The sequence below is a fragment of the Leopardus geoffroyi genome, chromosome B3 (genome assembly GCF_018350155.1).
Source record: "Leopardus geoffroyi isolate Oge1 chromosome B3, O.geoffroyi_Oge1_pat1.0, whole genome shotgun sequence".
Lineage (NCBI taxonomy): Eukaryota > Metazoa > Chordata > Mammalia > Carnivora > Felidae > Leopardus > Leopardus geoffroyi.
Window position 1 is genome coordinate 70,762,872 of NC_059337.1, and position 27,199 is coordinate 70,790,070.

General features: G+C 35.9%; 1 protein-coding gene across 1 annotated transcript; it reads right to left on the reverse strand.

Annotated features, from left to right (window-relative positions):
* Nucleotides 1-10,454: 10,454 nt before the first annotated feature.
* On the reverse strand, nt 10,455-11,387 carry LOC123582213 (olfactory receptor 4Q2). Its single transcript, XM_045448466.1, has one exon. It carries the CDS (start codon nt 11,385-11,387, stop codon nt 10,455-10,457), a length of 933 nt encoding a protein of 310 aa, XP_045304422.1.
* Nucleotides 11,388-27,199: the final 15,812 nt, after the last annotated feature.

Consider the following 27,199-nt stretch of genomic DNA (forward strand, 5'->3'; position numbering starts at 1 on the left):
TGCTTCAGGAGGGGCCCTGCGTCACTGGGAGGGAGTCAGACCCGCTGGAGGGTTGGATCCGCAGAAGCACAGCATTGGGTGTTTGCGTGGTGCAAGCAAGTTCCCTGGCAGGAACCGGTTCCCTTTGGGATTTTGGCTGGGGGATGGGCGAGGGAGATGGCGCTTGCGAGCACCTTTATTCTCCTCCAAGCTGTGCTCTGTTGTCCATCCGGGGCTCAACAACTCTCCCTCCCGTTGTCCTCCAGCCCTCCCGTTCCCTGAGCAGAGCTGTTAGCTTATAACCTTCCAGGTGTCAAGTCCCGCTTGCTGTTCAGAACACACTCCTTCCGGCCCCTCCGCTTTTGCAAGGCAGACTCCGGGCTCTGCTTGGCAGGCTGCCCCTCCACCCCGGCTCCCTCCTGCCAGTCCGTGGAGTGCGCACAGCCTCGCTGCCCTTCCTACCCTCTTCCGTGGGCCTCTCGTCTGCACTTGGCTCTGGAGACCCCATTCTGCTAGTCTTCTGGTGGTTTTCTGGGTTATTTAGGCAGGTGTAGGTGGAATCTAAGTGATCAGCAGGATGCGCTGTGAGCCCAGCGTCCTCCTACGCCGCCATCTTCCCAGAATTTCCAATTACCTTTCTTTTTGTGGTTAGAAATTTAATATATACATTCTCAGCAATCTTAAAATATATAATACATTATTATTCAGTATAATCTCACGCTGTACATTAGGTCCCCGAAACTTGTCTTATAACTGCAAGTTGTACACTTTGCTAACTTTTCTGAGTTCTCTCAAACCCATGCCTCTGGTAAATAACATTATATTTTCACCTGCTTTAAGCTTATGTTTTTAGATTCCATGTCTAAGTGATATCATACAGTATTTGTCTTTCTCTGACTTATTTTACTTAGCATAGTGCCTTCAGGGTCCATCCATATTGTCACAAATAGCAAGATTTCATTTATTCTCAAGGCTGAATAATATTCATGTGTGTGTGTGTGTGTGTGTGTGTGTGTGTCTATATCTCAAATTTTCTTTACTGACTTACCTGTTGACAGATATGTAGGTTGTTTCCATATTTTGGCAATTGTGGACAATGCTGCAATGAACATGGGAGTGCTTTTGAGATCCTTTTTTCATTTTCTTTAGATATATACCAAGAAGTGGGATTGCTGAATCATATGGTAGTTCCATTTTTAATATTTAAATTATTTTCTGTAGTGGCTGCACAAGTTCATATTCACACCAACAGTGCACAGATTCCTTTTGTCCACATCCTCACCAATACTTACCTTTGGTCTTTTTTGGTGACAGTCATTCTAACATGTATGAGGTGATATCTCATTGTGATTTTAATTTACATTTCCCTGATGATTAGTGACCTAGGGTACCTTTTCATGTACCTGTTGGCTAGTTGAATGTCATCTTTGGAAAAATTCTATTCAGTTTCTCTCCCTATTTTTTGTTTGCTTGTTTGTTTGTTTTGAGAGAGAACAAGAGCGTGAACTGGGGGAGAGGCAGAGAAGGAGAATCTTAAGCAGTGCAGAGTCCAACATGGGGCTCTATCTCACAACTGTGGGATCATGACCTGAACCAAAATTAAGTCAGATACTTAACCAACTGAGCCACCCACGTGCCTCTCTCTTTGCCTATTTTTAAGTCAGATTGTTTATTGATTAATTGATTGGTTGCTATTCAGTTGTAATTTTTCTTTATGTATTTTGGATATCAACTTCTTAACATATATATGATTTGCAAGTATTTTGTCCTATCCTGTAGAATGCCTTTTCATTTTGTTGTTTCTTTTGTTATGAAAAAGCTTTTTGATGTCCCACATTTTGATTTTTGCTTTTGTTGCTTATTGCTTTTGGTATCAGATCCAAAAACTCATTGCTAAGACTAATGTCAAGGGATTTTCCCTATGTATTCTTCTAGGAGTTTTATGGATTCAGGTATTATTTTTGTCTTTAATCCATTTCAAGTTAATTTTTTGTGAGTTTTGTAAGACAGGGGTTTAATGTCATTTTTCTGTCTGGGTTATCCAGTTTTCCAGCACTATTTATTGAAGGGACTACCCTTTCCTAATTGACTATTCTTTACTCCCTTGTCAAATACTAGTTAACTGTATGTGACTTGCCTCTCAACTCTATTCCAGTGGTCTGTATGTCTGTTTTTATGCCAATGACCATTCCGTTTTGAATATATTATAGCTTTGTAGTCAAGAAGTATAATTACTCCAGTTTTGGTTTCCTTTCTCAGGATTTTTTGTGTGTATTCAGAGTCTTCTGTAGTTTCATACAAATTTCATGATTGTTTTTTTAATTCTTTGAAAAATTACTATTGTAATATTGATAGGAATTACATTAAATATATAGAAATCTTTGGATAGTACAGACATTTTAACAATATTAATTTTTCCATTCTATGAACACAAGATGTCTTCCTATTTATGTCTTTTTTCAATTTCTTTCATCAAAGTCTTGTAGTTTTCAGTGTACAGATCTTTCACCTCCTTGATCAAATTTATTCTTAAGTAATGTATTGCTTTTTATGCTATTGTGAATGGGATTGTTTTATTTCTTTTTTAGATGTTTGGTTGTTAGTGTATAGAAATGTAACTGATGTATCTGTGTTGATTTTGTACCCTGAAACATTTCTGAATTTGTTGATTTGTATCTAGGATGATATCACGTGCAAACAAAAACAATTTTACTTTTTCTTTTCTTTTTTTTTTTTTTAATTTTTTTTTTCAACATTTATTTATTTTTGGGACAGAGAGAGACAGAGCATGAACGGGGGAGGGGCAGAGAGAGAGAGAGAGAGACACAGAATCGGAAACAGGCTCCAGGCTCTGAGCCACAGCCCAGAGCCTGACGCGGGGCTCGAACTCACGGACCGCGAGATCATGACCTGGCTGAAGTCGGACGCTTAACCGACTGCACCACCCAGGCGCCCCTTACTTTTTCTTTTCTGATTTAGATGACTTTTATTTCTTGTTCTTGCTGGTTGCTCTGGCTAGGTCTTCCAGTACTATGTTGAGTAGGAGTGGTGAGATAGGACACTCTTGACTTGTTCCTGATCTTAGATAATAAGCTTTCAACCTTTCATTTTTTTAGTGTGATGTTAATTGTGGGCTTGTCATATATAGCCTTTATTATGTTGAGATTTGTTCCTTCTATACCAACTTGAGTTTGTTTTTTTTTTAATCATGGTAAGGTATTTTGTCAAATGCTTTTTCTGCATCTATGGAGATGATCATATGATTTTTATCTATCATTTTGTATAAATGGTGTATAATATTTGTTGATTTGCATATGTTGAAACATTCCATCCTGGGGATAAATCCTGCTTGTCCACGGTATATGATACTTTTAATGTGGAATTGAATTGGGTTTGTTAATATTTTGCTGATAATTTTTGCATATATGTTTCTCAGGGATATTTGGCTATATTCATATTATAGTGTACTTATTTAGCTATGGTACCAAGGTAATTCTGGCATTGTAAAGTAAGGTGGAATTTTTCCTTCATGTGCATTTTTTATCCTTTTGACAATTTTAAGAATTGATGTCACTTATTTTTTAGTGTTTGGTAAAATTTGCCAGTAACACCACCTAGTGCCAGACTTCATGACTCAATCTTGGTAGGCTGTATGTTCCTAGGAATTTATCCATTTCTTCTCAGTTATCCAGTTTGTTGGTATATAATTGTTAATAATCTTTCATGATTCTTTGTATTTTTGTGCCATCTGTTGTAATGTCTGTGCTTTCATTTCTTATTTTGAATCTTTCTTAGTCTAGCTGAAAGGTTATCAGTTTTGTTATGTTTAAAAAAAAACCATATCTTAGTAGAAGGAACACAGAAAAGCACATTTATTCCATCTTGTCTCAGATCTAGGAGTCCACAATTGATTAAAATAAAATACTGACTCTGTTTCCAGTGATTGTGCTAAACTCATTTATTGATTTGACTTTTTGTAGTTTCCTTTCAATTTCCCATATACATATATTGTGTCATTTGTGAATAGTGAGTAGTTTTTTTTCTTTTCCAATTCTTTTTCCATTTTCTTTTTCCTGCCTCATTACACCGTTAGACCCTTGAAAACAGTGCTGAATTAAAGTTGTAATTCCCTGTGTTCTTACCTGTTTTCCATTGTCAAGGTGAAAGTATTTAATGTTCAATAGTGAACACAATATTTATTTTAGGTATTTGTATAAATACTCTTTATCAGATTAAATGTTTTCTGGTATAAGATTCTATGTTTTTGGTAGTTTACAAGTTTTTTAATGAATTGGTGTGAACTTTATCAAATGTTTTACTACATCTATCAGTATGTAAACATGGTTAATTACATAAATTAATTTTTGAATGTTAAATCAGCCTTACATACCTGAAATAATACAAGTTATATTATCTTTTTATATCAGATTCATTTTGCTAACATTTTACTAAGGATTATTACATTCATGTTCAAAGGTGAAATTAAATTTTCTTTTAAACCTCAAGTCATATTTTAGAATTAAAGATAAGCTGGTAGCATAAAAAATTTAAAATTTGTTTTCCATTTTTCACAGGAAGAGTTACCTCCTTATATGTTTGAAGAATTCACTAGTGGATTTTCTTTGTGGGAATGATTTTAAGAATAGATTTAATATTTTAATATATCTCAGCTTACTGCCTCGAATAGTTGTAGTGTTCAGGAAATTTTATTCAAATTATTGAACTTCTTGGTATAATTCACTTGGCCATTGCAATGGGTGGAGAATATTCAAGAGGTAGTGTGAGATTCACCACATGCCTTTTCCCCTGCTTTAATGATAATAGAATCCCAAGTAGAGGTGGAGCAGAGACCAACTGTTGTTATGCACCCTATGTTAGTAATGTGGTAGGAATGAAGAATAAATACTAGTTGTATTAAGAGAATGAAATTTTAGGGATCATTTGTGATTTAATCATAAACTGAACCATACTGGCAGCATTGGTTAGAATTATTTTTATTGACGTATAATTAACATACAGTGTTATATGTTGGTTTCAGTTTTAAATATAATAATTCAACAATTCTATGCATTACTCAGTGCTCATCACAGTAAATATACCCTTAATCCACTTCATCTATTTCATCCACCCCCCCTCCCCCACCCCCACCCATCTCTCCTCTGGCAACCACCTGTTTATTCTCTGTGTTTAAGAGTCTGGTTTTTTGTCTATGTTTTTCTATGATCTATTTTTTAAATTCCACATATGAGTGAAGTGTTGTATTTGTCTTTCTGTGACTGACTTATTTCACTTAGCATTACACCCTCTAGGTCTACCCATGTTGTTGTAAATGGCAAAATCTCATTCTTTTTTATGGCTGAGTAATATTCCATTTCGTGTATATACACACACACACGTGGGCACATACACACACACACTCCACATCTTTATCCATTCATTTGTGGATGGACATATTTAGGTTGCTTCAGTATCTTCGCTGTTGTAAATAATGCTGCAATAAACATAGGGGTGCATGTATCTTTTCAGATTTGTGTTTTTGTTTTCTTTGAGTAACCTGAAAAGACCCTGACTAGACAAAGCAATTTTTGTTTTTTTTGTTTTTTTTGTTTTTTATTATATGAAATTTATTGTCAAATTAGTTTCCATACAACACCCAGTGCTCATCCCAAAAGATGCCCTCTTCAATGCCCATCACCTACCCTCCCCTCCCTCCCACCCCCCATCAACCCTCAGTTCTCAGTTTTTAAGAGTCTCTTATGCTTTGGCACTTTCTCACTCTAACCTCTTTTTTTTTTTTTCCTTCCCCTCCCCCATGGGTTTCTGTTAAGTGTCTCAGGATCCACATAAGAGTGAAAACATATGGTATCTGTCTTTCTCTGTATGGCTTATTTCACTTAGCATCACACTCTCCAGTTCCATCCACGTTGCTACAAAGGGCCATATTTCATTCTTTCTCATTGCCACGTAGTATTCCATTGTGTCTATAAACCACAATTTCTTTATCCATTCATCAGTTGATGGACATTTAGGCTCTTTCCACAATTTGGCTATTGTTGAGAGTGCTGCTATAAACATTGGGGTACAAGTGGCCCTATGCATCAGTACTCCTGTATCCCTTGGGTAAATTCCTAGCAGTGCAATTGCTGGGTCATAGGGTAGGTCTATTTTTAACTTTTTGAGGAACCTCCACACTGTTTTCCAGAGCGGCTGCACCAGTTTGCATTCCCACCAACAGTGCAAGAAGGTTCCTGTTTCTCCACATCCTCTCCAGCATCTATAGTCTCCTGATTTGTTCATTTTGGCCACTCTGACTGGCGTGAGGTGATATCTGAGTGTGTTTTTGATTTGTATTTCCCTGATAAGTAGCGACGTTCAGCATCTTTTCATGTGCCTGTTGGCCATCCGGATGTCTTCTTTAGAGAAGTGTCTATTCATGTTTTCTGCCCATTTCTTCACTGGGTTATTTGTTTTTCGGGTGTGGAGTTTGGTGAGCTCTTTATGTTTCCTTTGCAGTGCAGAAGCTTTTTATCTCCATGAGGTCCCAGTAGTTCATTTTTGCTTTTAATTCCCTTGCCTTTGGGATGTGTCAAGTAAGAAATTGCTGCGGCTGAAGTCAGAGAGGTGTTTTCCTGCTTTCTCCTCTAGGGTTTTGATGGTTTCCTGTCTCACATTCAGGTCCTTTATCCATTTTGAGTTTATTGTTGTGAATGGTGTGAGAAAGTGATCTAGTTTCAAGCTTCTGCATGTTGCTGTCCAGTTCTCCCAGCACCATTTGTTAAAGAGACTGTCTTTTTTCCATTGGATATTCTTTCCTGCTTTAGACAAAGCAATTTTGAAAGAGAAGAGCAAAGCTGGAGGTATTATAATCCCAGATTTCAAGAAATACTACAAAGCTGTAGTAATCAGAACAGTATGGTAGTGGCACAAAAATAGACACATGCATCAATGCAACAGAATAAAGAATCGAGAAATAAACCTAAACATTTATGGTCAATTAATCTATGACAGGAAACAAGAATATACAATGGGAAAAAGACAGTCTCTTTCAACAAATGGTACTGAGAAAACTGAACAGCTACATGCCAAAGAATGAAACTGGACCACTTTCTCACACTATACACACACACACACACAAAACACCTCAGAATGGATTAAAGACATAAACGTGAGACATGAAACCATAAAATTCCCAGAAGAGAGCACAGGCAGTAATTTCTTTGACATTGTCTATAGCAACATTTTTCTGTGTATGTCTCCAAACACAAGGAAAACAAAAGCAAAATTAACCTATTGGGACTTTACCAAAATAAAGTTTTTGTACCATGAAGGAGACCGTCAACAAAACAAAAAGGCAACCTACTCAATTGGAGAAGATATTTGTGAATGATATATCTGATAAGGGATTAACATCCAAAATATATAAAGAACTTACACAATCCAACACCAAAAATTCCCCAAATAATCCAATTAAAATGGGCAAAGGACCATTTTTCCAAAGAATATATACAGATAGCCAGGAGATACATGAAAAGATGCTCAACATCACTCATAATTAGGGAAATGAAAATCAAAACCACAATGAAATGTCACTTCACACCTGTCAGAATGGCTAAAATCAAGAGATAAGAAATAACAAGTATTGATAAGGATGCATTGTTGATGTGAATGCAAATTGGTGCATACACTGTGGAAAACAGTATGGAGGTTCCTAAAAAAAATAAATAAATAAATAAAAATACCATATTATCCAGCATTTCCACTACTAGGTAAGAATTTTTGTTTAGAATCTGAGGTTTCATATTATTTGAATAAAAGCATTACATATTGAAGTTGAGATTTAAATGCACCAATCAACTTTAACTTTGTGTCTTAGTATCTTATTATAATAAACCTTTCTTATAGAATTTTATGTTGAAATGAAAGCAACCTTTGAAAAGGATAAGAAAAAAAGCAATTTTAAAATTAATTATATGGTGAACAATTTCTGAGTATTTAAATATAAAGAAGCAATCCCTTTTTTTGTCTTTTTTTTGAGCATTTCTAGAGATCTTTATTTATATTTATTTATTATTATTGTTTTAATATTTATTCATTTTCAGAGAGAGAGAGAGAGAACATGAGTGGGGGGGGGCAGAGAGAGAGGGGGACAGAGGATCCAAAGTGGGCTCTGTGCTGATCGCAGAGAATCCGATGTGGTGCTAGAACTCACAACCCACGAGATCATGCCCTGAGCTGAAGTAGGATGCTCAGCCTACTAAGCCACCCAGGTGTCCTATATTTATATTTAGATACATTTATCCTATAGGATTTTCCATTATATGTTTCTTTATATTTCCTCAGAACATTGATTTTACCTCATTTTTTATCTTTTCCTTCTCCAAAATATTGAACAGTTTTTTAAATTCCCATTTCACTTTTTTCCATATATCATTGATTAGTGGGAAAATCCTACAGCACTAGAGTGCTGTATTAAATTGTAGTGAAAACTAAACTGGATTGTATCATGATTGCCTCAATTTTGCTGAATTTTGACCCTCAAATATCTCCTCCTTTTGTAATACTGTTATTAAAGTACTAAGAATTCAAATACACTTCTCTGATTTCATAGATGAAAATCACATGATTTAAAGTTGTTTGTATTGTGAATTTGATTAATTAATTAATATTTAGATATCTGACTTATCTAACAATAATAATGTTATAATTTTTTTTCATTAAGTCCTCCTTCTGTAATATCTCTCAGTGTTTCCTACTTCTCAATGAAAATTTACAAATTATCTTTCCAAGTACAGGAAAAGAAAACAACTCTGAAATATCTCTTCCTTAATCCTTACCACATTGATCAGAGAGCATAAAAAAACCTCCTTCATTTATTGAACATGTTTTTATTGAATATCTTTTATTTTAGATATTTTAGAAAGTAAGCTTCAGGGATATAAAGATAATAAAGACAAAACTTCAGTCCCCAATGAATTTATTTACCTAACATTCCTGGCTTCTGTCTCTGTTGCACAAATAAGTTGCTGAAAATGCTTCTATAATTTTCTTGCTTTAAAAGGCTGTAGAAATAAAAACTGCTTTATAGTCCATTTGTATTTTAGATTTGTATTTTGTGTCTAGTTTGTTTTTAACTTGAATGTCAATCAATTTTCCCATCTTTGATTATAAAATTTTAGTAAGGAGTACATAAGCCTATGAATTAGTCTGAATATAATTCTGAGGATAACCAATACCAATAAGGGTTTTTTTATGATAATGGTGTTAGTAATATAAATTGTGCCTTACATTAATAATGAAAATGTCGTGGCTCATTTCTGTATACTTTCTAGCATCCTCCCTAAATCAGTTACAGTAGATAATATTGTTTCCATAAGGCATATCAGCCAGTTTAAATTTTTACCATCTGTATTTTGCTGTCATTGAAAAATCAAATTTAATGAATAAATAATGGTGAACTCCTGTTATGAACCAAGCACCAAACTAGATACATTCACATCTATTGACATTTTTAGCCCTCACAAGGACAATGAGAAGTAGGCATCATTCTGTGCATGTTACAGTTGAGGAAATTAGTTTCAGTTAATTAAATGACTTGTCTAGATTCACTTGGCTTGTAATTCAAAGAAATTTAGTTGCACCCACACTATTAGACGATTGCTTTTTTTATGTTTATTTATTTTTGAAAGAAAGAGTATGGGCAGGGGAAGGGCAGAGAGAGAGGGAGACAGAATCCAAAGCAGACTCCAGGCTCTGAACTGTCAGCACAGATCCTGACACAGGGCTTGAACTCAAGGACAATAAGATCATGACCTGGGGCTCAAGAACCTTGAGATCATGATCTGAGCTGAAGTTGGATGCTTAACTGACTGAGCCACCCAGGAGCCCCTAGGCGATTGCTTTCTTAATTGCACTATGAGGTGGTAGTTAGTGGTATGGTAATGTGATGAAACCAACTGATATATCCCATTAGTGTGTTGTTATACAGTCGTATAAATCAGATTTACTCTACTTCATCTAACTGATAACCATATAAATATTTTGTGAGAGTGAGAACCACATATATATTCCTTATCCAGTTCAGACATCTGGCTAGAATGTGAAAATTGAGAAGAAAATCAAAGACAAGGTGAAGAAAGTGGTGAGAGTTTGGAAAGGGTAGTTTGTACCAGTGTGTGGCAGCAAACTAAATGGAAAGAATGAATGGAATAAGGTTTGATCAGATGAATGGATAGAATAGAAGAACACAGTTGACAGAAAAACAAAATGGATGCTTCAGGGAAGAAAAAGGAAGCAGAAGACAGAAAATTCACCATGAAAGGAGTTTTTCTGAGTATAATTATAGTGCCCTATCTAGTATTATGGTTTAATGGAAGAAAACCAAACAACTAGGCTACCTACTCTTAATTCCTTAATGAAAAAGTATTTTAATTTCAGGTTTTTTTCTCTCAAAAACTCACTTTAACTGCTTATGTCTCCTACTTTTTCCAAGTAAGTCCACTCCTGTCCCACAGTTTCTGCATGGCTGACTTGACCTCTTTGTTCCGAAGTGTATAGATGAGGGGATTCATCATGGGGGTAATAACATTGTAGAGTACAGACACCATCTTGTCCACAGAAAAAGTGGAGAAGGGACGGGCATAGATGAAAATACAGGGTCCAAAGAAGAGTGTTACCACCATGAGGTGGGAGCCACAGGTGGAGAGTGCCTTTCGCCTTCCCTGCTTGGAGCGAATCTTGACCAGGATAGTGGAGTAGGAAGAAACCAGTACCACAAAGGAGCTGGTAGAGATCAACCCACTGTTAGATACCATTAGCAATTCAATGACAAAGGTGTCTGTACAGGCAAGTTTGATGACAGGGGGAACATCACAAAAGAAGTTGTCCACATGGTTTGGTCCACAAAAGGGCAGACGGATAGTGAGAATCGTCTGGACAGTAGAGTGCACAAATCCTCCCATCCAGGAGGCAGCTACCAACACACAGCATAATCCTCGACTCATGATAGTGGTATAATGCAGGGGGCGACAAATTGCAACATAGCGATCATAGGCCATCACTGTGAGCAGGAACATCTCAGCTGCCCCTACAAAATGCAGAAAGAAGAGCTGTGCAATGCATTGGTCATAGTGAATGAGCTTGTCATTATCAAGAAAGTCAGCCAGAAGCTTTGGAGTAGTTACTGTTGAATAACATAAGTCCAGGAAAGAGAGGTTGCCAAGAAGGAAATACATAGGTGATGAATTCAAATAGTTATCAGAGGCCACTGTGACCATGATGAGGACATTGCCTACCCAAGTGGACACATAGAAGAAAAGAAATAGTACAAATAGTCCTGCCTCAGTAGATGGTGTCTGCGAGAAGCCTGCCAGGACAAAGTCTGTCACCACCTCTGTTTGATTTTCATCCATTTGACCTGGCTCCCTGATCAAATAAATTAAACAAGAGGCATTAGTAACATTGAAAGTGGGTGAGATATTTCACACAAAATACAAGAATCTTCTCATTTCAAAGGAGATATTTTTCTCTAAGATATATCCTGGTTGATTAGAAGAAATTTGTTTCTCCTGAGATGATATTGAATGTATATTCTCGAATAGTTCCAACTCTAAGACAATGATGAAGTGTCCAAGATATCTTGGAGCATGAAGGTCTACAGCCTTTAACTTTAACTTGATGCATCTCTGTCTCCCATTAATCAGTATTTTCCTTCTCTTTTCATTTTTACATTCAGTCCCAAGATGTAAGTTAACATTTCCCTGAAATATTAATTTTTAATAAAAATCTTCAGGAAAAAACCTTGAAGGTAGAATTTAAGATTCTGGTGAACAGGCATTAGGATTTGTAGAGGTTTTAATTTAGGATGGGAAGTTGACTATGTAGATAGTTAGGCTACTATAATAACCCTGTACCCTTTTCTGTCAGCATAACTCTTATGGGGCTCTACCCTGTGCAAACGAGTGTAGGAAGGATCAGGTTCCAGTTTGGGCTTATTGCTAGTTCATTGACCATTGCCTAAGTTTCCTGGATATCTGCCTGTATGTAATACATTTCTGTTCAGCTTATTATTGTGTATAATTCATTTCTCATATTAAGTCATAGCTGTGGGCACAAGTTATGCCCTTCATTATATAAATAGAATGATAAAAGGGTAATTTATACATTCAGGTGACTCCCTCTTTTGTCCTATCAAATTGAGTACAAGGAAATTACTTCCCTGCAATAAAAGAATTAGCATTTCAGGGAGTATATATGTGTTTGTGTTTTTTATGCACTTATGTGAGCAATGGCTGTAAGGTGCTACCGCATGAGATGAAATAGGTGATAGTCCTATGAGGAATGTGGGGGCTCATGATAGCTGCTGTTGACTCAAATTCTACAGTTCTACAACACAGAGAACTATTTTTATCAAATAAGGGACATAATAATTTAAAGTTTGGATATTGGTGAATTTTCTTTATCTCATCATAGTTTATGTCTCCTCTATAAACTAAATATATATAGGCAATTCAATAAGAATAAAGTTTTGAAAAATTAATTTCAAACTATATAAAGTTTAGTTTAAACAAAATTTACATATGTCAGTAGAAATGTACTCTCTAACAATTATAAATATCAAAAAATAATATGAAGAAAAATCCAGAAATGTAAATATTGTTAAAATGATGTTTGCAAAAAGATACATTAACCTGAGAAAATGATTACATTAAAAAGGGAAAAAGACACCAAAGTACATTCAAAATATGACAAAATCTGTATATACAGAAAAGTAAAGCTATAAGCAACTAGATTAAAGGTAAAGGCAACAAAATCTTCATAAATGTTGACTTTTAGAGCTGGGCTTTTCTTTTTACTTATTAATAGTTTCAAATTTGCTATAATATTTATGTATAAATACTAGTTTATTATGTATTATGATAAATACATAAACTTTCTGTGAATTTGTGTGGTTGTGCATATCCACAGGTCTTATGACTTACTATTTTATTTTTATATGAAAACTTTGATGTTTGGAGTTTATTCTTTTTCTATAACTTAGTTATTATTAATCTATAATTAATAAATTTCAGATAAAAATTCCTCTTGATTATAATTCATGTAACTTTTTTTTGAGAGTAATAGTTGTTGCTTACATGTACAACCTCAAATTTATGAAAAACAGGTTTTCAATAATGGAGTTGGTTTGCAAGAAGTGTTTTACTATTTAATTTTTCATGTTTAAAAATTTTTTCTGATTACAAAAATAATGCTTATTGCTGAAATTTAGAAACATGAAAAACATGAAGAAAACAATCATTCAACACCAAAAGGGAAACAGTATTATCTTTAGTCATATATTCTTAAAACCTTTTTTAAATGCATTACTTAATTTATATAATTGATGTATTACTATATATTCAATGTGATGTGTTACTTTAAAATAACATAATTATTATTAAATACTGGTTTTGCAAGTGCTACAGATGACAGGAGCATGAAAAAAGCTTTCAGTATAATGGACTTTAGTGTTACACACCTCTGTCTGTAACGTGTAGATTCTTAGGTCCTGCAGTCGCACACATCTGGCATGCTAACACTACAGAGCCATCCTAGACATGATAGAACCAAGATGATAAATAAATTAGATGGAACTCCCTGGTTTCACGGACCATCGTTAGGAAATTTTGATGTTTAGGGATTTAGGGATTCGGATACTTGCAGTCAAAGCACAAAGGGAATCATTAAAAAATTTGAATCACAACCTTCTGCCAGAAATTATGTAACTCAGAAATATGTTGTTGGGGGGTGATAATAGGGTGTGAAGGGAAAAGCCAATGGATAGGAAAGAGAATTTAAAACAAAGATATGATAGTTGGAATACTGTCAGCTGGGTTATGTTGGGAAGTAAGTGTTCCCAGCCCTGAATATTCCAGTTGATGGGAAGGATAATGGAACATTAAGCAAGTTCGGCTGCAGGTGCCTTGCCAAAAACAGTATACCTTTGCTTTCATGACTTCCTCCATATGGAGAAATCAGAGAAATTAGAGAATATTCTCTAATCAGAATTTTTGACTTTAGATTTTATCTTATTTTTATAAATTACAGAACTATGTCAAGTAATAAACATCCCCCTTTCTTTCACTTCCACTTCTCTACCACTGTGTGGGGTGGGAAAGAGAGAGAGCAAGAGACAGAAGAGAGAAGAAATTCTTGGATATGCTTACATGTAATATATGTAGCTCTAACTCCTTTTTTAACTGATACGTGATATTTTTTAAAAGTGTATGCAATGATAAAATACTCTTGATAGCATGTAGATCATGAATTATTTTATTACTATTACAAATAATGCTGCAATAAACAATGTTGATCCATAGACATTTATTATTTGTAAGGGACAGAGGCCTGAAAGTGAAATTTCTGAGACAGTTATTGACAGAATTTTTTTTCTCCCCACATTTCTGCACTACTATATAATCCCCTGAAGAACATACATGGTGTTAATTTCACACTACTCAACCCTGGGTAATATCAGCCATTACTGTTATTTAACTTTAATTTTGCAAATGTGATGGGTAAAAATGATACCTTGTTATCTTAATTTGTATTTGCCTTATCAGCAGTGTGAATGATCATTTTTTAAGGATTTTTTCAGTTACATATTTTTCTTAAGATTCCATGTTCATGTTGTCACTTTGCTTACTGTTTATTATGTTTTCGTTACTAATATACAGAGGTTCTCTAGATTTCAAAGATATTACATGATGCAAATGCTTGAAATATTTACTTTTTGTATAAATTTACAATTAATCAAATTTATACTTAGGTAAACTTACAACCAAATGGAAAAATAGAATTTTAACAGTTCTTCAAATATACATCCTCATTCTACCTTCTCAGGCGGTAACCCCTGCAGTTAGCTTTTTTTTTGTTTTAACTTCTATCACCTTAAATTTTGCACTTCACCTAAATGGGATTATATGATACATGATCTCTGTGTATTTGATTACTTATACTATGTGAAATTTATCCAAACTATTACGTTTATCAGTATTTGTACATTTTTGTTGTCAATGAGTTGCATTATTGCTTCCATTGCATGAACATACCCGTAATTTATTTACACATGACTCTGTTGTTGGACATTTGGATAGTTTCTCATTTTTGTAAGATAAAAATACAATTGTTATGACCATTCCTGTACATGTTTTTTAAATTTTTTTTTTCAACGTTTATTTATTTTTGGGACAGAGAGAGACAGAGTATGAACGGGGGAGGGGCAGAGAGAGAGGGAGACACAGAATCGGAAACAGGCTCCAGGCTCTGAGCCATCAGCCCAGAGCCCGACGCGGGGCTCGAACTCACGGACCGCGAGATCGTGACCTGGCTGAAGTCGGACGCTTAACCGACTGCGCCACCCAGGCGCCCCTGTACATGTTTTTTAAAGGACATAACACTCATTTCTGTTGGATGTTATATTAAGTAGAACTTTTTAATCTTAGAGTAGATACTGGTTTAATATAAGAAACTGAAACATTCTTCATATGTGATTGTTCTGATGTATAATCTCACCAGCATTGTAAGTGAGTTTCTGTAGCTCTACAGCCTCTTCAACACTTGTTATTATCCATCTTTAAAAAATATATATTGTAGCCATTCTGCTGGGTGTGGGGTGGTATCTAATTGTAGCTTAACTTGCACATTCTCGATAAGTAATGATAGTGAACACATTTTTCATGTGGAAAAATTTTTTGCTCAAAATTTTTATTTAAAATTGTTTTGAGGGCACCTGGGTAGCTCAGTCAGTTGGGTGTCCGACTTCTCAGTTCATGATCTCGCAGTTTGTGAGTTTAAGCCCTGCGTCAGGCTCTATGCTGACAGCTCAGAGCCTGGATCCTGCCTCCGATTCTGTGTCTCCTTCTCTCTGCTCTTCCCCACTTATGCTCTGTCTCTCAAAATAAATAAACGTTTAAAAATTTTTAAAAATAAAATTATTTTGAGTATAATTTACATACAATGTTACATTAGTTTCAGGTGTATAGCATAGTGATTCAGCTAATCAGTATGGTATGCTATGCTCACAAGTGTAGCTGCTATCACCATACAAGGCTATTACAATACCATTGACTATATTCCCTGTGCTGTACCTTCCATCCTCATGACTTGTTCATTCCGTAACTGGAAGTGTGTGCCTCCCATTCTTCATTCACCCATTTTTCCTATCATCCCATCCTTCTACCCTCTGACAACAGTTTGCTGTCTGTATTTAGGAGTCTGTTTCTGCCTTTTGTTTGGAAATCTTTTTCATGAAGTCTCCATTAAAGTTTTTTTGCTCAGTTGTTAATGGATCATGTGCATTATTTTATTGGCTTACACAAATTTTTTGTATAATGTATAATCAAATCCTTTGTTGGATATATGTTTTTCAGTGACATAATCATTTCTTGGTGTATTTTAGTAAGCAAAAGTTCTTTAATGATTTTAAGTTTTTTTTATATATGGTTAAAGACATTTCTGTTTTAAGAAATTGTCTCTCTTAAAGTCATAAAAATATTCTCTTTTTTATAAACTAGATGCTTAAATATTTTAGCTTTCACATTTAGGAATATGATCTATTTTAAATTTGTTTTTTGTGGGTGGTATGAGGTAGGGCATCAAGTTTTCTTTTCTTCCATGTAGTTGTTCAGTTGACCTAAAACATTTATTAAAAAGACCATTAATATCCCATTGGATTGCAATGGAGGCTATGTGATAAATAACATGACTATGTATGTATGGGCCTCCATTTTAATCTGCTGCATTATATTTCTGCTCTTTGGTAATAGAGTACTGTCCTAATCATGCTAGGGTTTATATTAAATCTTGATAACTGATAGTATAAATCATACCCCTTTCTTCTATAATGTGTCTTAGTGTATTCTAGGTCCTATGCATTTTCACCTACATTTGAGAATCAACATCTCAATATTTTAAAACATACTGATAAGGATATTGATTGGGTTTTAATATATCCATATACCAGTTTTATAACAATTGCCATATAACAGCATTGAGTGTTGTGATACATGAACATGATAAATCTCTTCATTTAATTTCTCTCAGTCGAGTGTTTCAGTATTCAGCGTAAAGGTCTTGTATCATTTTTTGTTAGATTTTTTTCATCTTTATGACATTTTTGAACTACTGTCAATTTTTTCTTTTATAGATTGGTTGTAGCAACTTCACTAAATTCACATAGCATAGATATTACATTAAATCTGTAGATCACTGTGAGTAGTGTGGACATCTTAACAATATTGTCTTCCAATCCATTAATGTAGGATATATTTACATTTATTTGTGCCTATAATTTCTTTAATCAATTTTTGTATTTTTCAGTGTACAAGTCATTTATCTCCTTGGTTATATTTATTCCAAAGTATTTTTTGATGCTGTTGTAAATGAAATTAATTTTAAAATTTCCTTTTTGGACTCTTTATTGTTAGTATATAGAAATGCAACTGATGTCTTAGTTTTTATTTAAATTTCAGTTAGCTATACAGTATAATATTGGTTTCAGGTCTACAATTTAGTGATTCAACACTCACACCATTCTGTGCTCACCACAAGTGCAACAGATTTTTTTGTGTTGATTTTGTGTCATGCAACTGTGCTGAATTTGTTAGTTCTAACATTTGTTTTGATGAAATGTTTATGATTTTCTGCATATAAGATCATGTAGTTTACAAGCAGATAATTTTATTTCTTCCTTTATGTATGGATACCTTTTATCTCTCCTTCTTGCATAATTGCTCTGGGTAGTACTTCCAACATTATGTTGAATAGAAGTGGTGGGAATGGGCATTCTTGCTTATTTCTGATCTAGAGAAAAAGCTTTTAGTGTTTCACTATTGTAATTTTAGCTGTGGCTTTTCATAAATGTTGTATTGAGGTACTTCTTCTATTCCTATTCCTTGTATTTGTTTTTAATTTTTATGTATTTTTATTATTGGTGTATAATTGACATACACTATTGTGTTACTGCGAGATTTCAACATCTTGATTCAACAATTCTGTACGTTACTCACTGTTTACCAGAATAAGTGTAGTCACCATCTATCACAATTATGATAATATTATTGATTATATTCCTTAAGCTATACCTTTCATTCGCATCACAATTATTTTATAACTGGAAGTTTCTACTTAATCTCCTTCATCTGTTTTACCTATCCACCACCCACTTCTCTCCTGGCAGCCACTAGTTCTGAGTATTTAAGAGTCTGTTTTTTTGTCTATTTCTGTGGTTTTTAAGTTTTCACATATAAGTGGAATCATATGGTATTTGTCCTTGTCTAACTTATTTTACTTAGCACGGTACCCCCTCGGTCCATCCATGTTGTCACAAATGGCAATCTTTCATTTTTATGAATCATTTAATTTTTATGGCCAATACAAACACACACACACACACACACACACACACACACACACACGTTCATCTATTGATAGACACTTGGGTTGCTTCCATGTCTTGGCCATTGTAAAGAATACTGAAGTGAATATAGGAATACCTGTATCTTTTCAAGTTAGTGTTTTTGTTTTCTTTGGATAAATACCCAGAAGTGAAATTACTGGATCTTGTCGTAGTTCTATTTTTAATTTTGTGAGGAAACGCCATGCTGTTTTCCATAGTGGCTGCACCAATTTACATTCCCAGCAACAGTGCATGAGGATTCCCTTTTCTCCATATCCTCTCCAACACTTATTATTCTTGTCTTTTTGATACTAGCCATTCCAGCGAGTATGTAGTGGTATCTCATTGTGGTTTTGATTTGCATTTCCCTGATGATTAGTGATGTTGAGCATCTCTTCCTGTGTCTTTTGGCCATCTGTATGTCTTTTCTGGAGACCTGTTTTTTCAAATCTTCTCCTGTATTATTTTGTTGTTGTTGTTTGCTGTGGAGTGTTATGTGTTCTTTATAAATTTTTGATATCAACCCATTATTAGATATATTGTTATAAATCTCTTCTTCTATTCTGGAGGTTGCGTGGTCATTTTCTTGGTGGTTTCCTTCACTGTACAAAATCTTTTTAATTTGATGTAGTCTCATTTGTTTTTGCTTTTGTTGCTCTTGCTTGAAGAGACAGATCTAAACAAATTTTGCTAAGACTGATGTCAAAGAGCTTACTGCCTGTTTTATTCAGTTTTATGGTTTTAAAGATTTAAATCTTTAATGTATTTGAATTTATTTGTGTATATGCTATAAGTGGTTCAATTTCATTCCATCTAATTTTCTTAACATGATTTATTGAAGACTATCTTTTCCTTATTGTATGTTCTTGCCTCCTTTGTCATAGATTGACTAGATAAGCATGGGTTTATTTTGGGGCTCTCTATTCTGTTCCCTTGATCTATGTATCTATTTTTGTGTCAGTGCCATAGTGTTTAATTATGGCATCTTTGGGAGTATATCTTGAAATTTGGGATTCTGATACCTCTAGCTTTGTTCTTTATCAAGATTGACTTTTCAGAGTCTTTCTTGACTCCTTACAAATTTTATTATTGTTTGTTCTAGTTCTATGAAAAATTCCACTGGTATTTTGACAGGGATTGCTTTAAATGTGTAGTCTGCATTGGAAAGTATGGACATTTTAACAGTATTATTCTTATTGTTAGCACAACATAGCTTTCCATTTATTTGTGTCATCTTCATTATTTCATCAGTGTCTTACAGTTTGCAGAATACAGGTCTTTAACCTCCTTGAATAAAATTATTCCTAAATATTTTATTATTATTGATGAAGTAGTAAATGCAGTAGTATTTTTCTTTTTTTCTGATAGGTTATTATTAGTCTACATAAACACAACAGACTTCTGTATATTAATCTTGTATCCTGCAGCCCTACTGCATTCATTTATTGTGATAAATGTTTGGTGCAGTCGTTAGGATTCTCTCTATATAGTATTATGCCAATTACAAACAGTGACAGTTTTACTTCCTTTCCAATTTGGATGTCCTTTATTTCTTCTTCTTGTCTAATTTCTGTGTCTAGGATTTTCAGTACTCTGTTGAATGGAGTGGCGAGAGTGGCTCTCCTTATCTTATTCCTGATCTTATAGGAAAAGCTGAACTATCGTGTATGATGTTAGCTCTAGGTTTGTCATATGTTGCCTTTATATGTTAAGGTATGCTCCCACTGTACCCACTTGTTGTGAGTTTTATCATAAATGGATATCCAATTTTGTCAGGTGCTTTTCTGCATCCATTGAGATGATCATATGATTTTTATCCTTCATTTTGTTAATGTAATGTATCACAGTGACTAATTTGCCGATATTAAGCCATCTTTGTATCCTTGGAATGAAGGATGGTTTGTCCTGGTATATGATTCTTTTAATGTATTGTTGAATGTGATTTGCTGACATTTAGTTGAGAATTTTTGCATCTATGTTCATCAGTGATAATGGCCTGTATTTTTATTTTCTTTTTTGAAGTGTGTTTGTTTATTTTTGGTATAGGCTGTAAATGATCACTTGTAACTGTTGGCTTTGTAAAATGGGTTTGGAACTGTTCATTCCTCTTTGCTTTTTAGGAATAATGTGAGGAGGATAAATAGTAACTCTTCTTTAAATGTTTGGTAGAATTCACTTGTGAAGCCATATCAACCTGAACTTTTGTCTGTTGGGAGTTTTTTGATTATTGATTCAATTTCATTACTAGTAATTAGACTATCAAGATTTTCTATTTCTTCATAATTAACTCTTGAAAGATTATGTGTTTCTAAGAATGTATTCACTTACAGATTCTCTAGTTTGTTGGTGTATAGTTGTTTACAATATTCTCTGATGATTAAGAAATACAATTTATATTTGTGGAATATATTTTTGTGGAATCATTTATAACTTTTTATCTTTCATTTCTTATTGTTTTTTCTTGATGAGCCTGGCTAAAATTTTATTGATTTGTTTTTTGTTTTTTTTTTTTTCAAAAATCCAGCTTACAGTTTCACTGATCTTTTTATTGTTTTTAAATCTCCATTTATTTCTGCTCTGATATTTATTATTTTCTTCCTTTTATTGATTTGGGGCATTGTCTGTTCTCTTCCTAGTTTTTTTTTTTAATTTTAGAGCTAGATTGTTGGGTGCCTGGGGGGCTTGGTTGGTTAAGCAACTGTCTTTGGCTTGGGTCATGATCTCATGGGTTGTGAGTTTGACCCCTGCATTGGGCACTGTGCTGATAGCTCAGAGCCTGGAGCCTGCTTCATATTCTGTGTTTCCCTCTATCTCTGTCCCTCTCCTCCTCGTGCTCTATCTCTCTCTCTCTCTCTCAAAAAAAAACCAGTTATATTGTTTATCTGAGATTTTTCTTATTTCTTTTTTTAAAAAATGTTTTATTATTTATTTTTGAGAGAGAGAGAGAGAGAACATGAGCAGGGTAAGAGCAGAAAGAGAGAGGGAGATACAGAATCTGAAGCAGGCTCCAAGCTCTGAGCTGTCAGCACAGAGCCCAACGTGAGGCCTGAACCCACAGACTGCGAGATCATGACCTGAGCTGAAGTCAGACACTTAACAGACTGAGCCACCCGGGCGCCCCAGATTTTTCTTATTTCTTTTTTTTTTTCAATATATGAAATTTATTGTCAAATTGGTTTCCATACAACACCCACTGCTCATCCCAAAAGGTGCCCTCCTCAATACCCATCATCCACCCTTCCCTCCCTCCCACCCCCCACCAACCCTCAGTTTGTTCTCAGTTTTTAAGAGTCTCTTATGCTTTGGCTCTCTCCCACTCTAACCTCTTTTTTTTTTTTCATTCCCCTCCTCCATGGGTTCCTGTTACGTTTCTCAGGATCCACATAAGAGTGAAACCATATGGTATCTGTCTTTCTCTGTATGGCTTATTTCACTTAGCATCACACTCTCCAGTTCCATCCACGTTGATATAAAGGGCCATATTTTGTTCTTTCTCATTGCCATGTAGTACTCCATTGTGTATATAAGCCACAATTTCTTTATCCATTCATCAGTTGATGGACATTTAGGCTCTTTCCATAATTTGGCTATTGTTGAGAGTGCTGCTGTGAACATTGGGGTACAAGTGGCCCTATGCATCAGTACTCCTGTATCCCTTGGGTAAATTCCTAGCAGTGCGGTTGCTGGGTCATAGAGTAGGTCTATTTTTAATTTTCTGAGGAACCTCCACACTGCTTTCCAGAGCGGCTGCACCAGTTTACATTCCCACCAACAGTGCAAGAGGGTTCCCATTTCTCCACATCCTTGCCAGCATCTATAGTCTCCTGATTTGTTCATTTTGGCCACTCTGACTGGCATGAGGTGATATCCGAGTGTGGTTTTGATTTGTATTTCCCTGATGAGGAGCGACGTTGAGCAACTTTTCATGTGCCTGTTGGCCATCCAGATGTCTTCTTTAGAGAAGTGTCTATTCATGTTTTCTGCCCATTTCTTCACTGGGTTATTTGTTTTTCAGGTGTGGAGTTTGGTGAGCTCTTTATAGATTTTGGATACTAGCCCTTTGTACGATATGTCATTTGCAAATATCTTTTCCCATTCCGTTGATTGCCTTTTAGTTTTGTTGGTTGTTTCCTTTGCTGTGCAGAAGCTTTTTATCTTGATGAGATCCCAGTAGTTCATTTTTGCTTTTAATACCCTTGCCTTTGGGGATGTGTCGAGTAAGAGATTGCTACGGCTGAGGTCAGAGAGGGCTTTTCCTGCTTTCTCCTCTAGGGTTTTGATGGTTTCCTGTCTCACATTCAGGTCTTTTATCCATTTTGAGTTTATTTTTGTGAATGGTGTGAGAAAGTGGTCTAGTTTCAACCTTCTGCATGTTGCTGTCCAGTTCTCCCAGCACCATTTGTTAAAGAGACTGTCTTTTTTCCATTGGATATTCTTTCCTGCTTTGTCAAAGATTAGTTGGCCATAGGTTTGTGGGTCTAGTTCTGGGGTTTCTATTCTATTCCATTGGTCTATGTGTCTGTTTTTGTGCCAATACCATGCTGTCTTGATGATGACAGCTTTGTAGTAGAGGCAAAAGTCTGGGATTGTGATGCCTCCTGCTTTGGTCTTCTTCTTCAAAATTACTTTGGCTATTCAGGGCCTTTTGTGGTTCCATAAGAATTGTAGGATTGCTTGTTCTAGTTTCGAGAAGAATGCTGGTGCAATTTGATTGGGATTGCATTGAATGTGTAGATAGCTTTGGGTAGTATGGACATTTTGACAATATTTATTCTTCCAATCCATGAGCAGGGAATGTCTTTCCATTTCTTTATATCTTCTTCAATTACCTTCATAAGCTTTCTATAGTTTTCGGCATACAGATCTTTTACATCTTTGGTTAGATTTATTCCTAGGTATTTTATGCTTCTTGGTGCAATTGTGAATGGGATCAGTTTCTTTATTTGTCTTTCTGTTGCTTCATTATTAGTATATAAGAATGCAACTGATTTCTGTACATTGATTTTGTATCCTGCAACTTTGCTGAATTCATGTATCAGTTCTAGCAGACTTTTGGTGGAGTATCGGATTGTCCATGTATAATATCATGTCATCTGCAAAAAGCGAAAGCTTGACTTCATCTTTGCCAATTTTGATACCTTTGATTTCCTTTTGTTGTCTGATTGCTGATGCTGGCACTTCCAACACTATGTTAAACAACAGCAGTTAGAGTGGGCATCCCTGTCGTGTTCCTGATCTCAGGGAAAACCTCTCAGTTTTTCCCCATTGAGGATGATGTTAGCTGTGGGCTTTTCATAAATGGCTTTTATGATGTTTAAGTATGTTCCTTCTATCCCGACTTTCTCAAGGGTTTTTGTTAAGAAAGTTGCTGAATTTTGTCAAAGGCCTCTTCTGCATCGATTGACAGGATCATATGGTTCTTATCTTTTCTTTTATTAATGTGATGAATCACGTTGATTGATTTGCGAATGTTGAACCAGCCCTGCATCCCAGGAATGAATCCCACTTGATCATGGTGAATAATTATTTTTATATGCCGTTGAATTTGATTTGCTAGTATCTTATTGAGAATTTTTGCATCCATATTCATCAGGATATTGGCCTGTAGTTCTCTGTTTTTACTGGTCTCTGTCTGGTTTAGGAATCAAAGTAATACTGGCTTCATAGAATGAGTCTGGAAGTTTTCCTTCCCTTTCTATTTCTTGGAATAGCTTGAGAAGGATAGGTATTATCTCTTCTTTAAACGTCCGGTAGAACTCCCCTGGGAAGCCATCTGGTCCTGGACTCTTATTTGTTGGGAGATTTTTGATAACTGATTCAATTTCTTCTCTGGTTATGGGTCTGTTGAAGCTTTGTATTTCCTCCTGATTGAGTTTTGGAAGAGTGTGGGTATTTAGGAATTTGTCCATTTCTTCCAGGTTGTCCAATTTCATGGCATATAATTTTTCATAGTATTCCCTGATAATTGCTTGTATCTCTAAGGGATTGGTTGTAAGAATTACATTTTCATTATGATTTTATCTATTTGGGTCATCTCCCTTTTCTTTTTGAGAAGCCTGGCTAGAGGTTTGTCAATTTTGTTAATTTTTTCAAAAAACCAACTCTTGGTTTTGTTGATCTGCTCTACAGTTTTTTTATATTCTATATTGTTTATTTCTGCTCTGATCTTTATTATTTCTCTTCTTCTGCTGGCTTTGGGGTGTCTTTGCTGTTCTGCTTCTATTTCCTTTAGGTGTGCTGTTAGATTTTGTATTTGCGAATATTCTTGTGTCTTGAGATAGGCCTGGATTGCGATGTATTTTCCTCTCAGGACTGCCTTCGCTACATCCCAAAGCGTTTGGATTGTTGTATTTTCAGTGTCGTTTTTTTCCATATATTTTTAAATTTCTTCTCTAATTGCCTGGTTGACCCACTCATTCGTTAGTAGGGTGTTCTTTAACCTCCATGCTTTTGGAGGTTTTCCAGACTTTTTCCTGTGGTTGATTTCAAGCTTCATAGCATTGTGGTCTCAAAGTATGCATGGTATGATCTCAATTCTTGTATACTTATGAAAGGCTGTTTTGTGACCCAGTATATGATCTATCTTGGAGAATGTTCCATGTGCACTCGAGAAGAAAGTATATTCTGTTGCTTTGGGATGCAGAGTTCTAAATATATCTGTCAAGTACATCTGATCCAATGTCTCATTCAGGGCCCTTGTTTCTTTTTTGATCCTGTGTCTAGATGATCTATCCATTTCTGTAAGTGGAGTGTAAAGTCCCCTGCAATTATCACATTCTTATCAATAAGGTTGCTTATGTTTATGAGTAATTGATTTATATATTAGGGGGCTCCGGTGTTCGGCGCATAGACATTTATAACTGTTAGCTCTTCCTGATGGATAGACCCTGTAATTATTATATAATGCCTTTCTTCATCTCTTGTTACAACCTTTAATTTAAAGTCTAGTTTGTCTGATATAAGTATGGCTACTCCAGCTTTCTTTTGGCTTCCAGTAGCATGATAAATAGTTCTCCATCCCCTCACTCCTAATCTAAAGGTGTCCTCAGATCTAAAATGAGTCTCTTGTAGACAGCAAATAGATGGGTCTTGTTTTTTTTATCCATTCTGATACCCTATGGTTGGCGCATTTAATCCATTTACATTCAGTGTTATTATAGAAAGATACGGGTTTAGAGTCATTGTGATGTCTGTATGATTTATGCTTGTAGTGATGTCTCTGGTACTTTGTCTCACAGGATCCCCTTTAGGATCTCTTGTAGAGCTGGTTTAGTGGTGACAAATTCCTTCAGTTTTTTTTTGGGAAGACCTTTATCTCTCCTTCTGTTCTAAATGACAGACTTGCTGGATAAAGGATTCTCGGCTGCATATTTTTTCTGTTCAGCACATTAAAGATCTCGTGCCAATCCTTTCTGGCCTGCCAAGTTTCAAAAGAGAGATCAGTCACGAGTCTTATAGGTCTCCCTTTATATGTTAGGGCACGTTTACCCCTTGCTGCTTTAGAATTTTCTCTTTATCCTTGTATTTTGCCAGTTTCACTATGATATGTTGTGCAGAAGATCGATTCAAGTTACGTCTGGAGGGAGTTCTCTGTGCCTCTTGGATTTCAATGCCTTTTTCCTTCCCCAGTTAAGGGAAGTTTTCAGCTATTATTTCTTCAATACCCCTTCAGCACCTTTCCCTCTCTCTTTCTCCTCTGGGATACCAATTATGTGTATATTATTTCTTTTTAGTGTATCACTTAGTTCTCTAATTTTCCCCTCATACTCCTGGATTTTTTTATCTCTCTTTTTCTCAGCTTCCTCTTTTTCCATAACTTTATCTTCTAGTTCACCTATTCTCTCCTCTGCCTCTTCAATCTGAGCCGTCGTCATTTCCATTTTGTTTTGCATTTCGTTTAAAGCGTTTTTCAGCTCCTCCTGACTGTTCCTTAGTCCCTTGATCTCTGTAGCAAGAGATTCTCTGCTGTCCTGTATACTGTTTTCAAGCCCAGCGATTAATTTTATGACTATTATTCTAAATTCACTTTCTGTTATATTATTTAAATCCTTTTTGATCAGTTCATTAGCTGTTGTTATTTCCTGGAGATTCTTCTGAGGGGAATTCTTCCGTTTGGTCATTTTGGATAGTCCCTGGAGTGGTGCGGATCTGCAGGGCACTTCCCCTGTGCTGTGGTGTATAACTGGAGCTGGTGGGCTGAGCCACAGTCAGACCTGATGTCTGCCCCCAGCCCACTGCTGGGGCCACAGTCAGACTGGTGTGTGCCTTCTCTTCCCCTCTCCTAGGGAAGGGATTCACTGTGGGGTGGCGTGACCCGTCTGGGCTACTTGCACGCTGCCAGGCTTGTGGTGCTGGGGATCTGGCCTATTAGCTGGGGTGGGTAGGCAAGGTGCACGGGGGCAGGAGGGGCAGTCTTAGCTGGCTTCTCCTTAGGTGATCCACTTCAGGAGGGGCCCTGTGGCAGCGGAAGGGAGTCAGACCCGCTGCCGGAGGGGTGGCTCCACAGAAGCTCAGTGTCGGGTGTTTGCACGGAGCAAGCAAGTTTCCTGGCAGGAACTGGTTCCCTTTGGGATTTTGGCTGGGGGATGGGCAAGGGAGATGGCCCTGGTGAGTGCCTTTGTTCCCTGCCAAACTGAGCTCTGTCGTCCCGGGGCTCAGCAACTCTCCCTCCCGTTGTCCTCCAGCCTTCCCGCTTTCCGAGCAGAGCTTTTAACTTATGACCTCCCAGATGCTAAGTCGTGCTTGCTGTCAGAATACACTCCGCCCGGCCCCTCCGCTTTTGGAAGC